Here is a 15,142-nt window from a genome sequence, read left to right on the forward strand (position 1 = left end):
CAGTGATGCCCTAACAGAGATGCTATCTAACAGAGATGCTATCTAACAGAGATGCTATCTAACAGAGATGCTGTCTAACAGAGATGCTATCTAACATAGATGCTATCTAACAGAGATGCTATCTAACAGAGATGCTATCTAACAGAGATGCTATCTAACAGAGATGCCCTAATAGTGCCTTCCAGCGTCCCACTAGTGATTACTGGATCTATTCATGCAGCAACGATGAATCAGGCATGTATTCTCTTTCCCACTCCAGTGTAGGACTTCTCGTCTCTCTGGGCCGTCCCAAATGGCAAACCAATTCCCTATAGGTCTCTGGCCAAAAGTAGTGCACAATATAAGGAATAGGGTGCCATTTGGGATGCTCTGTGCCTGCGAGTGGGGATTCCCAGTGTAAGAGAAACCGGACGGACAGAAACATGAAGGGCAGGAGCCTGGGAGCCAAACTGAATATCACTCTAAATATCACTCTGAATATCCTTCTAAATATCACTAAATACACAGGTCAAGCACAACAACCTCCGTTACATATGCAGTGTGTATTCCAGAATAGGTCAGGCTGTTTCCATGTGAGCGGAGGTTGTTGTGCTTGACTGGTGCATTTACCCCATAACAAACCCAAGCATTATTATTGTAGTACCAGACCATCTGTTGAATATCAGGGACATTTCACTCTTTTTGTCTGATGAATCCTAAGACTATCTAAAACCTAAATTTTTGCCTAAAATGACATACCCAAATCTAACTGCCTGTAGCTCAGGACCTGAAGCAAGGATATGCATATTCTTGATACCATTTGAAAGGAAACACTTTGAAGGTTGTGGAAATGTGAAATTAATGTAGGAGAATATAACACATTAGATGTGGCAAAAGATAATACAAAGAAAAAAACATGCTTTTTTTCCCCCTTCATCATATTTGAAATGCAAGAGAAAGGCCATAATGTATTATTCCAGGTTTGGTACAATTTCGATTTTGGCAACTAGATGGCAACAGTGTATGTGCAAAGTTTTAGATTGAACCAATGAACCATTGCATTTCTGTTCAAAATGTTGTATCGAGTCTGCCCAAATGTGCCTAATTGGTTTATTGATACATTTTCAAGTTCATAACTATCCACTCTCCTCAAAGAATAGCATGGTATTATTTCACTGTAATAACTACTGTAAATTAGACAGTGAAGTAAGATTAACAAGAATTTAATCTTTCTTCCCATATCAGATATGTCTACGTCCTGGGAAATGTTCTTGTTACTTACAACCTCATGCTAATCACATTAGCCTTCGTTAGCTCAACCGATCCCGTAGGTTAAATTAAATGTAGATTAAATCAGTTTAGATTTTAATAAATGTTCCTATTGATCTCCTCAGTGTATTAATGAAAGACGTAGGGGGTTTGACAGAAGGACAGAATGGTGGGAGATGATTATATATACTGCTCAAAAAAATAAAGGGAACACTTAAACAACACATCCTAGATCTGAATGAAAGAAATAATCTTATTAAATACTTTTTTCTTGACATAGTTGAATGTGCTGACAACAAAATCACACAAAAATAATCAATGGAAATCCAATTTATCAACCCATGGAGGTCTGGATTTGGAGTCACACTCAAAATTAAAGTGGAAAACCACACTACAGGCTGATCCAACTTTGATGTAATGTCCTTAAAACAAGTCAAAATGAGGCTCAGTAGTGTGTGTGGCCTCCACGTGCCTGTATGACCTCCCTACAACGCCTGGGCATGCTCCTGATGAGGTGGCGGATGGTCTCCTGAGGGATCTCCTCCCAGACCTGGACTAAAGCATCCGCCAACTCCTGGACAGTCTGTGGTGCAACGTGGCGTTGGTGGATGGAGCGAGACATGATGTCCCAGATGTGCTCAATTGGATTCAGGTCTGGGGAACGGGCGGGCCAGTCCATAGCATCAATGCCTTCCTCTTGCAGGAACTGCTGACACACTCCAGCCACATGAGGTCTAGCATTGTTTTGCATTAGGAGGAACCCAGGGCCAACCGCACCAGCATATGGTCTCACAAGGGGTCTGAGGATCTCATCTCGGTACCTAATGGCAGTCAGGCTACCTCTGGCGAGCACATGGAGGGCTGTGCGGCCCCCCAAAGAAATGCCACCCCACACCATGACTGACCCACCGCCAAACCGGTCATGCTGGAGGATGTTGCAGGCAGCAGAACGTTCTCCACGGCGACTCCAGACTCTGTCACGTCTGTCACGTGCTCAGTGTGAACCTGCTTTCATCTGTGAAGAGCACAGGGCGCCAGTGGCGAATTTGCCAATCTTGGTGTTCTCTGGCAAATGCCAAACGTCCTGCACGGTGTTGGGCTGTAAGCACAACCCCCACCTGTGGACGTCGGGCCCTCATACCACCCTCATGGAGTCTGTTTCTGACCATTTGAGCAGACACATGCACATTTGTGGCCTGCTGGAAGTCATTTTGCAGGGCTCTGGCAGTGCTTCTCCTGCTCCTCCTTGCACAAAGGCGGAGGTAGCGGTCCTGCTGCTGGGTTGTTGCCCTCCTACGGCCTCCTCCACGTCTCCTGATGTACTGGCCTGTCTCCTGGTAGCGCCTCCATGCTCTGGACACTACGCTGACAGACACAGCAAACCTTCTTGCCACAGCTCGCATTGATGTGCCATCCTGGATGAGCTGCACTACCTGAGCCACTTGTGTGGGTTGTAGACTCCGTCTCATGCTACCACTAGAGTGAAAGCACTGCCAGCATTCAAAAGTGGCCAAAACATCAGCCAGGAAGCATAGGAACTGAGAAGTGGTCTGTGGTCCCCACCTGCACAACCACTCCTTTATTGGGGGTGTCTTGCTAATTGCCTATAATTTCCACCTGTTGTCTATTCCATTTGCACAACAGCATGTGAAATTTATTGTCAATCAGTGTTGCTTCCTAAGTGGACAGTTTGATTTCACAGAAGTGTGATTGACTTGGAGTTACATTGTGTTGTTTAAGTGTTCCCTTTATTTTATTGAGCAGTGTAGTTAGTCAGTATTTGGTTTATTTAAACTACTTTTTTATTTTCCAGTTGAACTTCCACATTTTAGAGAAGCTAACTGACATAAAATGGTGAGGAAACAGTCAGAGCAGTCATATTACCTGTGATTAGCAGCTAGCTACATGATTAGCAGCTAGCTACATGTGCATACTGTATAAACAACAGATCATATATTATATTACAATATTAGTATTGGAGATAGCCAACAGTGTTGTTTCAGTTCTAGTTTGCATCTCAAATGACACCATATTCCCTATATAGTGCACTACTTTGGACCAGAGCTCCATGGGTCCTGTTCAAAAGTAGGGCACTATAAAGGGAAGAGGGTGCCATTTGAGACCCAGTTCTAGCCTCAGTACCAGAGACCCAGTTCTATTCTCAGTACCAGAGACCTAGTTCTATTCTCAGTACCAGAGACCCAGTTCTACCCTCAGTACCAGGTAGATGCATGATGTTTATGGCATCCAGAGTTCTGCATGACACATGAGATGAACTCTTTGAAGATTTGGTTTTCTCTTTTAACAACCAACCTGCTTGTCATTATTTTACAACCTTCCACTGTTTCATTCCATGTAATGATCTGATGTTTTCACTAGGCCATAATATACTGTTTCTCTCTCAGGGGATTATATTTATTCATGGCAGACAACAGTAGAGAATATCAATCCACTGACATGCCATAATAATATTATTATAACACTTGATTGTGGTTTGCTATCAATCAATAATTAATTGATTGGTGGTTAAGACATTAACATAACACTGGACTCTAGTTTATACTTTGATAAATCATGTGTTCATTTGATCAGTTAGTTCTCTGGCATCCTACTACTCCTACAGAACTATTCCTACAGAACTACTCCTACAGAACTACTCCTACAGAACAGATTCCAGGTAAAAGGGTCATTCTCTATGGCAACGGCACACCACATAGGAGCTCTATCTACTGTTCATGGCGTTAGCATGTATTTATGCTGAACCAATAAGAAACCTGGTAGAAGGAGCTATATGTAACCATCGTCCTGAATACATTCATGTACTCTATCTATTCATGTCAGCAGCTCTACTCAACACAGTTATGGATTCTTTCAGGTGCATTTAGGACACACTATTTATTTTCCTTACAATATTATCACAAATATTTATGAAATGTAATATGGTATATTATGTTGATATTAATGTTGTTGTTTTAGTCATTGACAGTATAAGCCCTTGATTCTGTTGTTGGCCGGGTGAGTCTATATTTAGGGCTGAAAGGAAGGAGAAATCTGTATCAGCCATTATACATATGATGCACTGGTTTCATCCCAAATGGCATCCTGTTCCCTATATAGTCCCAATGGGCCCTGGTCAAATGTAGTGCGCTATACAGGGAATAGGGTGCCATTTGGGAAGTACACACAGTCATCATTACAAATCCTTGTTGCTTTTCTCTAGTTGGTTATACAGTAGTATGTGGTTTCAGAACAGTCAGGGTACTAATGTATGGACACTGAAACAGATAACAAGACAAGTAACAAGTTTAGTTGGAGCTACTAGGCTATTCACTGTACATTCACATTGCCATCTAGGGGGAGGGGGGGATGGGGGGGGGGGACTCTGGTATGACTTCTATTTTATCTGTCAGTATGAAATGTCATCACCATGTTTGTACAGTACAAATAGCAGGAACATATATTTTCTCTCTGGCCTTAGATTAGGTTTGTTTTGATTTGTTGTAGAAATGGAAAAAAACAACCCTGGAACTGTGAATGGGTTAGCGTGGAGAAGTCTATGTGTATGTTTCCACGTAATCAAAGAGCACTGGGAATTATTACGCTGTATTACTCTGTAAAAACTCAACCACATTGATATAACTGTACTTCTGTTGAAATTAAAACCTCTATATACTGAACTGGGTTCTAAGGTCAATGTGGACGTTAGACAGGATATCCTTATCCTGTAATGTGATGTAATATCCTGTCTGTGTACTAATCCTTCTGTTCAAATAAGGCAATGTCTTGTTTCCCTGTTTGTTTGCTGACTGGGTTGAACCTGGTTCGATGCACTACACAATACTGTGTCGCTGAGCTATCAGCGAGGACACTCCTAATGCGAGCAAGATTCCACAAATGACATTGTTTTTAGCTTGACTAAAGATTACTTGCCAATGGTGAGAAGTGATTTCATAGACGGAGAATACATTTACAGTGGTAGTGTGACACCTAGTGGTTACTCATAGTTTTACACTTACTAAAGGTTTCTCCTGAAGCTCTCTGCACTCATATAACTGTCCAGGAGAGGGCAGTGTCTTCACCATAGTTTCAGAATCCTTCAACCAATTTCCAATGATTACATTTTCCAAACATTTGCTGAATTCAATCACAGAGATTAAGTTAAATAAACATGTTTCTTCTAATAAAACCTCTACAGCTATTCAAAGGCAAACTTGGCATAATTATTATTCACACCTACAATACAAACAGAACAAACTGGACTTTGCAGCCCATGATGCACTCAGTAGACAGAAGAGGATGGTATGAAATTGTTGCACTTTTTTTGAAAGTTTTGCAGAAATCATCCTCCCTATTGCTTTCTCCTAACATGTGTTTTCAGAACAGTGGAGATGAATCAGAGGAATCCACTGTTGAGACAGCCATATAGCGTATCCATTTGTGACATCATCTTCATGCAGAGTTCAGAGGTCAGGAGATAGAGGTCAGGTGAGATGTTTCAGGTAGTTCCTCAGTATCTGGGGAATGTCCAAGCGGTCTACGGACGTCATTTTATTAACCATGGGGAGGTATCTCCGAATCGCAAGCCGTGTCAGTGACATCAGAGTATTGGGACAAACTGGAAATAAAACACAGCAGAGATTCTTGTTAATTCAATGAAATACGAGAAAGTCTCCAATGTTCTCATCATTAACAACCATCAATCAATTAGAGATACAGAACAGACTGAATATGTGACCGTCAAATATGTAACAAATGTATAACTTATGTGCAACAAACGTAACGAATCTGAAACAACTGTTTAACAAAAATGAAACGACTGTTTAACAAATATGATACAAAAGTGAAACAAGTGTGTGTGATGTTCTCACCTCTCTCCTTGAGCAGCAGCACCACCGCTTCGTTCTGCTTGGTGGTCTTGTCGATAATCAGCGTGGGCAGATACACGTCTGCCCCAAAGTCTATGAGCAGCTGTATGTATTCCACTCCACAGCCATACCTCAGACACATCTCCAACACCGTCTTGGGCTGCTTGATCCTGGCCAGCATCTTCTCTGACTTACAGTTATAGTTAGGATTAGCCCCGTGGAGCAGTAGCAGCTTAAAACAGTCCAGGTGTCCATATACAGCGGATATGTACAGGGGTCCCCTGCAGGCTGTGGCGTTGGAGGCCCACTCAGGGACTTTGGGCCAGACGTCGACCTCGGCTCCGAACTGAAGCAGCTCCCTGAGGACCTCCACGTCTCCCTCGCGGGCGGCGGTCAGCACCGGGGAACAGTTGTTGTACGGGCTGCCGTTGGGGTCGGCTCCAGCCTTTAATAAGACCACAACACAGTCCAGGTGTTTACCACTGACCGCTGTAAACAGAGGGGTCTGGGCCTTCACATCTAGACTGTCCACCTGCAAAACCAATCAATCACCAAACAATAATTAATCAATAGGCTAAATCACATTTATGTCTAAAGCCATTTTTACATCAGCAGCTGTCACAACATGCGTATACAGTAGCATAGAGTAAATGGCTGTTGTTTGAATCAACCTTAACTCTAAAAGTGCAGACTGTAAATTAAACCAGGAGTAGGCGTCTGGGTACGAGAAGCTAGTCCAAAGTACTCTATCACCACATCTCACCTCCGCTCCGTGCTCCAGCAGGAGTTCCAGACACCTCAGATGTCCGTGTGCTGCGGCGGTCCGTAGGGGGGTCACAGGGATGCCCCAGCCGCTTCTGCTGTTGATACACCTTCTGTAGCTCTCCTGGGACAACAGCTCAGCTAACACCACCACGTCATCACTGTTCACGGCCTGGTTCAGAGCCTGGGGAACAGAGGAGTGTTATACCACCACTTACCACAGACACAGTGTTATTGGGCTGCACTGCTTGGTGGTGTTCCCTACACTCAAAACAAACAAAAACAGAAGCAGGGAGGTACTATCTGAACTTGTTCAATAAAATAAGCTTGTTGACGTTTTCGGTTGGACATCATTTGTAAATTAGGTCCTTATGAATACGACCCTGGTTAGGTCACACCCATGTAGACTTGGAAGTCACACCCTTACAATCTTTCCAGTGGGTCTGATGCTGTGCAAGTCTACTGATGCTGTCTCAGTGATAGGTTGCTAAGTTACAAAGCACTGCAAGCTCATTGGTTGTACCTGGCCATGCTCATTGTCCTCCTCATCCTCTTCCTTGGGCTGAAGCAGAGAGAAGATCTTGGAGACATCCATTAGACTCATCTTGAGAGGGTTGGTGGGTTTGTTGATACTGTCTAGGACCATACTGTTACTATAGATGTATATGATACTGTCTAGGACCATACTGTTACTACTAACAGTTACAACTCCCCCATCTGAGGAAAGAGAGAGAGAGAGGAGAGAGAGGAGAGAGAGAGAGAGAGAGAGAGGAGAAAGAGAGAGAGGAGATAGAGAGAGAGAGGAGAAAGAGAGAGAGGAGAAAGAGAGAGAGAGAGGAGAAAGAGAGAGAGAGGAGAAAGAGAGAGAGAGAGAGGAGAAAGAGAGAGAGAGAGAGGAGAGAGAAGATCGAGAGAGAGAGAGAGAGAAGAGAGAGAGATAGGAGAAAGAGAGAGAGAGAGAGAGGAGAAAGAGAGAGAGAGGAGAGAGAAGATCGAGAGAGAGAGAGAGAGAGAGAGAGAGAGAGAGAGAGAAGAAAGAGAGGAGAGAGAGAGGGGGGGGATATAATTAAGTTAATGAATAACCTTTATAGATCCTCGGAGGGAGAATTGGAATCAGACACCGGCATCAGACCAAGACAGGGAGAATACAGACATACAGGCATAGCTAAACTGATTGGGTTTGTACCAGCCATGGCTCATCTGTGCTTCAGGACAGTAATAGATAGACATGGAATAGATAATAGACAGGAATAGATAACAGACAGGGAATAGATAGAGACAGGAATAGATATAGACAGGAAATAGATAGAAACAGCTATAGATAAAGACAGTGAATAGATAGAGACAGGGAATAGATAATAGACAGGAATAGATAACAGACAGGGAATAGATAGAGACAGGAATAGATAGAGACAGGGAATTGATAGAGACAGGATAGATAACAGAGAGGAATAGATAATAGACAGGACTAGATAGAGGCAAAGAAAAGATAATAGACAGGACTAGATAGAGATGGGAATAAATAGAGACAGGAATAGATAATAGATAGAGACATGAATAGATAATAGACAAGGAATAGATAATAGACAGCACTAGATAGAGATGGGAATAAATAGAGACAGGAATACATAATAGATAGAGACATGAATAGATAATAGACAAGGAATAGATAATAGACAGGAATAGATAGAGACAGGAATAGACAATATACAGGAATAGACAATAAACAGGAATAGATAATAGACAGCACTAGATAGAGATGGGAATAAATAGAGACAGGAATAGATAATAGATAGAGACATGAATAGATAATAAACAAGGAATAGATAATAGACAGGAATAGATCATATACAGGAATAGACAATAGACAAGGAATAGATAATAGACAGGATTAGATAATAGACAGGAATAGATAGAGACAGGAATAGATAAAGACAGGGAATAGATAATATACAGGAATAGACAATAGACAAGGAATAGATAATAGACAGGATTAGATAATAGACAGGAATAGATAGAGACAGGAATAGATAATAGACAGCACTAGATAGAGACGGGAATAAATATACAGGAATAGCTAGAGACATGAATAGATAATAGACATGAATAGATAATAGACATGAATAGATAATAGACAGGAAAATATAATAGACAGGAAAATATAATAGACAGGAAGAGATAACAGATATGAATAGATAGATATGGGAATAGATAGAGACAACGAATAGATATAGACAGGAAAAGATGATAGACAGGAATAGATAGAGACAGGAATAGATAGAGACAGGGAATAGATAGAGACAGGAATAGATAGAGACAGGAATAGATAGAGACAGGGAATAGATAGAGACGGAATCTATAATAGAAAGTAATACATAGAGACAGGGAATAGATAGAGACAGGGAATAGATAGAGACAGGGAATATATAATAGAAAGTAATATATAGAGACAGGGAATAGATAGAGACAGGGAATATATAATAGAAAGTAATACATAGAGACAGGGAATAGATAGAGACAGGGAATATATAATAGAAAGTAATACATAGAGACAGGGAATAGATAGAGACAGGGAATATATAATAGAAAGTAATACATAGAGACAGGCAATATATAATAGAAAGTAATACATAGAGACAGGGAATCTATAATAGAAAGTAATACATAGAGAAAGGGAATAGATAGAGACAGGGAATAGATAGAGACAGGGAATAGATAATAGACAGTAATACATAGAGACAGGGAATAGATAGAGACAGGGAATAGATAGAGACAGGGAATATATAATAGAAAGTAATACATAGAGACAGGGAATAGATAGAGACAGGGAATATATAATAGACAGGAATAGACAATAGATAGGAATAGATAGAGACAGAAATAGATAGGCCACTTAAGTGCTGGGAATGTTTGTGCTACATGCATCTCTCACACACTACATAGAGCCCAGTTCACAGAATAATATATAACATTCAGTTCATTTACTCTCAGACAAATGTGTTATTGGAAGCCAAGTGGGATGAGCACTTCTTGAAATAGACAATACTATGCAAGGGTTAAATTAGTGAAATCCACATCCTCACCATATGGGTTTGCACAAGTTTGCAGAGAGGGTATAATGGGGAAATGGATTAAGAAAATGAAATATTTCTAAATATGATCATGGAAAATACGATCAAAAAGCAACAGATTTGGGGATTGTAAAAAACTTCCAACCCAGACAGAATCCCATTCCCCATTTAACTCCTGCTATAGCTACCATAATCCAAAGACCCATAGCCACACAGCAAATGGTGGTTAACAATGCTTTCTACTTACCTCACCTATAGGGTCACCAAACAGGGATTTTTCTGCCAACAATGTTAATCAGGACGTTGGTAGTAAACACTTACCACTCTCTTATAACTCCATGGTCCGTTGGTCACATGGAGGAAGAGGAGACTCCAAGAGGAATGTGTTGCTGTATCCACACAGGGACTGGGGTCTGAGAGCTGAGAGCTGAGTGTGTGTGTGTGTGTGTGTGTGTGTGTGTGTGTGTGTGTGTGTGTGTGTGTGTGTGTGTGTGTGTGTGTGTGTGTGTGTGTGTGTGTGTGTGTGTGTGTGTGTGTGTGTGTGTGTGTGTGTGTGTGTGCGCGCACGGGTGTGCATATGTGTTGCTGTCTAACACAGCAGAGCAGAGAGGGGGTCTGGCTGGCTGGGTGCTGCTGGGGGGCTATTTTTAGTCCCACAGATGGACCTATCTAAACTTCCATTCTTGGAGAACTGTGGGGGGTTATAATTAGATGGGTGATAGACTAGTGACACTGACACTCAGGCTGTGAGTTTGGTTGGTGGGCAGGGGCCTTGGTATTCCCTGGTGTTTCACTGTGTCCTGAGTAAAGATTACATGATAAAGCAGCACTTCTAGAACTGATGGTCAGTAGTAGAAATACACCACTAGACTACTGTACCAGCAAACATGTCATTCGATGATGTGTGATCTGAAATCAGATGGGCTTACTTCAGTCTGTTTTCATTTTAGCTTGCCATGCTCACCAAAAGTAACTTTAACCCTTTAGGTTTCAAATCTTTTTTTAAAGAGTGTAAGTTTGTAGTGAAATCCTTTAAGATAAATGATTTGTGCTGTATTGTGTCTACGTGTAACAGGCCTGTCATCACCTCCATTTCTTTAGTTTACACTGTGACTGGCAGCGATCTTATAGTCTGTGCGCAGCTGTCTGACTGTCAGAGAGGCTGTTGTAGACTATCAGCTGTTCACACAGCCCTGCCCTGCCCGCAGAACCATGATCAAGAAGACCTCTGCATTTGTAGAAGTATGGTGGTCATCTTACATTCTTTTCCAAGATGATCTACACATTCCAGGCATTTTGGGAAGTGAAGTCTGTTTCCGCCTCTCAAAAACACATGGAAGGGAAATTATTTGATGTAACCATTGTTTGCTTATAGCTTAGATTACTTTGTCCTTATAACTGACCTGAAAATGTAGCCAATTTCTCAAAGTAGGCCTGCTTTTAATTTAATTATGCCTACCTACAATATACGTTTCTACAATAAAATGCACGCAGGTAATAAAGTATACTATGATATAATATCATAAAGCATCATGATTTACATCAAATGTTGTCATATAAAAATATATAAGCAGGCAGATAACAACTGAGCTTAGCCAAAAGTATTTCTAAATATTAACTTTTTCTTTTTGGGAGCCTCTTCATCGACCCCACTCCAGTACGCTAGGTGGCGGTAAATACTCATTGTTAGCAGCACTGCGCTCGCAAGAACAAGATTGTTGCTCTGTTGTAGTTTTGGTTGGGTAGCTTGCTAGCTAAAGCATTTTACATTTTATATAATAGCTAGCTAATTCATCACAAAGTTTGGGGATACATAATTGCGTCAACAAGGTTAGATATTTTATGTTACGTGTACGTTGTAGTTGTGTGCATTTTACTATAATCGTTGAGGCTAGACGTTATGGTCTGCTGGAAGCAGTACAGCTAGCTAGTTTAGGTAGCATCAATCCAACTTTCGTCAACTCCTCTCGTTACGTGATTCAGTTGTCCGTCAGTTGATCAGAAAATCCTGAAAAATAATATCACATAGTGGCCACAGTGTTTGATATTAGGTCGGTTTGTTCAACCTTTGAAAGTCGAAGTTACGTTAGCAACGTCATAAACAAATGCAACAAAGTTGTGTTCCCTAGACATTGAAGTGGCATTTCCGGCTGCGTGAAAATGGCTTTTTCTTGACCCTGGGTATGGAGGAGAACGAGGCACTGGAGATCTACTGCAGGAGAATGATAACACAGGTCAACAACAAACTAAACCCAGAAACTGGAGGAGAGAGCCAGGAGGAGAGGGGGGAAGAGGGGGAGAGAACAGCCCCCCGAGGGAGGGGGAGGCAGGTGTTGCAGAGTGAGACGTGGAGGAGAATGATCATACAAATACACAGAAAACAGAACACAGAAACTACAGCAGTGAGTGAGAGGAGAGAGAGGCAGAAGGAAAAGATTGTGAGGAGACAGAGGGAGTGCGAAGACCTTGCAGGAGAGCCTGTCCCTTTACAGCTAATTTCTGCCCTGAAGATGAAGACTTTCACAGAGGAGATGAGACGGGTGAGACTGACACTTTATCTGGGCATAGTAACTGTATATCAGTTCTGGTGGGTCTACCTTGGTTTAGCCTCATTGTATCTCTCAGCCATATCTCTCTATGGGGGTGAGGCTGACTGTCTGCAGCAATTACTAACACACTGTGTGTGTGTGTGTGTGTGTGTGTGTGTGTGTGTGTGTGTGTGTGTGTGTGTGTGTGTGTGTGTGTGTGTGTGTGTGTTAATTAACAGGCCATGGACACAGAGCTGCATGACCCATCAGTGTGTGGAGTGTGTGTGCAGCAGCAGGCAGCTTTGTCCCTGAACACCTTCATCAGGAGGAAGACTACTCAACTAGACACTAACACACTGGAGGATAAACTACACACACACCTCTACAACAGGGTACAACACACCTCTACAACAGGGTACAACACACCTCTACAACAGGGTACAACACACCTCTACAACAGGGTACAACACACCTCTACAACAGGGTACAACACACCTCTACAACAGGGTACAACACAGGAAGACGGACTGCACATAGAGTACAGGATCTTCAATTGTGGTGTTCCTTTCTGCTTCCGTCTTGTCAATACATTCCCTGCTTTGCTCTGTTATTATTTTAGGTTTCTGTGCCAAAATGGCCGTCTAAACTACTAACTGTCCCAGAAAGAATATAGGGTGTGTAGTGGGGGAAGTAACCTGTGTTCTCATGTGTTGTAGGACGCTGTGTGTCTGTTGGGAGAGTTGCTAAGGGGCCTCCCCAAGCCCTCTGACTCCCCCAGCAGGATCTGGGAACAACTGCAGGCCAGAGGAAGACAGCAACTTAGGGTTCCCTTGGAGACAGAACAGGAATCTGGATGTACCCAGACAAGAGAACGTCAATCTGGGGTTACCCTGACGACAATACAAGAACTGAGCTAAGTGTACCCTCATGCTGGCCATGTGACTGAGCATAGCAGAAATGGCACCCTTTTCCCTAGTGAACTACTTTTGCTTCGAGACAGCCCTACGTGGAACTGGATTGCAGCCTGTGACTTTCACTGCTTGTCATTGATCATGTGTATTATAATGAGATTCATCTTGAAGCATAAAAGGAAATACAATTCCAACTGCAGTACAAAATACATTTATTTTTGTCTTCAAGTTTCACATACAACACTGTTAAAAGCAAATAAGCATCATGGTTTTCTCAGTCCTTGACCGTCCATTATGCCTTCAGTAAACATTAGAACAACTTCCTGGGTTATACACTCCAACAATGAACCCACTTTCATATCATCGCAAACCGTTACAGCACAGTCATTATAGTTCAGCCATGGAAAGTGTTCATGCAATGCAAACATGTTAAATACAGAGTAACAAGTAAATGCAGTATGTTTTACATTTCTAATGTTAGAACCAATAGCAACATTAGCTGAAGAACGCTCAACTCCGTTGGCTTGTGTCGAGGCGGAGTTGTGTTTTGATAACTGGTTGGGTGATATGCGAGCAACAACATTGAGTCACCATCAGTTGATACTTATGTTTGTCCTGTACAACCGCGGTCCTTCCATAGGATGCCGAAATTCATTCTTTGAATAAAAACTTTTAGCGAATACAGATCTCGACTTGTTGCTTGTAAACTCGCTGTTTATTATCTATGCATAGTCACTTTACCCCTGTCTACATGTACAAATTACCTCAACTAACCTGTACCCCCGCACATTGACTCGGTACATTGAAAATTCTAGCCCTTTGGCTGCTGCCATAGAAGTGCCCATCCATGAAGGCTCAAGGTCATTGGCCACAGATAAAATGACTTCAAATCACGTTATATGTACAGTAGCTTTGATTGGACTGATCATGTCAACATCATACTTTCCCAATCTTAGCTAGCAGTCATCATCATGAATCAAGACGACAGTCTACTGGCAAATCCAATTTAATCCTTGTCATAGGAAGAGAAATAATGAAGAGAAATTATAGATAAAACATATCGGTGCTCATTGGCCATTGGACATAAACATTAAGTTGGAAATCGCAAATTCAACGAGTGGTTTGGAAGGAATCAGTGACAGTGGCTGTGTGGACAAGGCACTCCTGGCCTCTGATAGTCTGCACTTGGGTAAGATGTTAGTATCCCATGTGCCTCACCCTAATAATTTACCCCTCTTAATTTCGCCTACTGTTCTGACTGTTCTACTGTAGCTTATAACCTGTTTTAGAGAAATGTAAAAAATCTAATATTTTAAGAGCTTTCATTGTCTGCTTATATGCCTACCTTTATTCATCCTATGGTTCTGACTTGGTGTACAGGGAGAACACTTTAAGAACGGCCCATGTTCTGAATTCTGTCGCGTACATTTCAGAAGTGCTAAACAAATAGTTATATTGACTAACGTTACGTCCGTCCTAGCTCGCTCATTGTCTTAATGAAAATTGCGGATTGCCTCTTATCTGCTTGTCGTCGCCTTCTGCCATAGTTTGTACATCTCAATTGTCTGTAGAAACCACATTTGTTTAAGCAAGTCAACCATATCAGATATGTTTTTTTAAAAGGCAGTAAATGAGGCAGAATGAACTGTTTCGCTGCCAGACAAGGCTCCGCTGATAGCCAAGGGTAGCAGTGGTAAGATGTTGGGACTGCTGTTATGTTTGCGGGCACCGTTTGTCACCGTTATAGTGCAATTCAT

The 15,142-nt window shown here is 41.9% G+C and overlaps 2 protein-coding genes across 5 annotated transcripts; one reads left to right on the forward strand and one right to left on the reverse strand.

The window, feature by feature from the left end:
- Nucleotides 1-4,533: 4,533 nt before the first annotated feature.
- Nucleotides 4,534-10,394, reverse strand: LOC106604272 (ankyrin repeat and SOCS box protein 12). 2 transcript variants are annotated; one of them, XM_014198757.2, is made up of 5 exons: nt 10,268-10,394; nt 7,399-7,592; nt 6,877-7,059; nt 6,117-6,645; nt 4,534-5,863 (listed from the first exon to the last, which is right to left on the reverse strand). In XM_014198757.2, the coding sequence occupies exons 2-5, from the start codon at nt 7,558-7,560 to the stop codon at nt 5,730-5,732; spliced, it is 1,008 nt and encodes a 335-aa protein (XP_014054232.2). In that variant the 5' UTR covers nt 7,561-7,592; nt 10,268-10,394; the 3' UTR covers nt 4,534-5,729. The 2 variants fall into 2 exon arrangements, with proteins under 2 accessions (XP_014054232.2, XP_014054233.2); XM_014198758.2 differs by having other exon boundaries at nt 10,194-10,278.
- Nucleotides 10,395-11,627: 1,233 nt separating this feature from the next.
- Nucleotides 11,628-14,065, forward strand: LOC106604270 (uncharacterized). Of its 3 annotated transcripts, none has more exons than XM_045717910.1 (3): nt 11,630-12,486; nt 12,714-12,889; nt 13,191-14,065. In XM_045717910.1, exons 1-3 carry the CDS (start codon nt 12,130-12,132, stop codon nt 13,219-13,221), a joined length of 564 nt encoding a protein of 187 aa, XP_045573866.1. In that variant the 5' UTR covers nt 11,630-12,129; the 3' UTR covers nt 13,222-14,065. The 3 variants fall into 3 exon arrangements, with proteins under 3 accessions (XP_014054231.1, XP_045573866.1, XP_014054230.1); XM_014198755.2 differs by having other exon boundaries at nt 12,714-12,866; XM_014198756.2 differs by lacking the exon at nt 12,714-12,889 and having other exon boundaries at nt 11,628-12,486.
- Nucleotides 14,066-15,142: the final 1,077 nt, after the last annotated feature.

Source organism: Salmo salar, chromosome ssa05 (genome assembly GCF_905237065.1).
Source record: "Salmo salar chromosome ssa05, Ssal_v3.1, whole genome shotgun sequence".
NCBI lineage: Eukaryota > Metazoa > Chordata > Actinopteri > Salmoniformes > Salmonidae > Salmo > Salmo salar.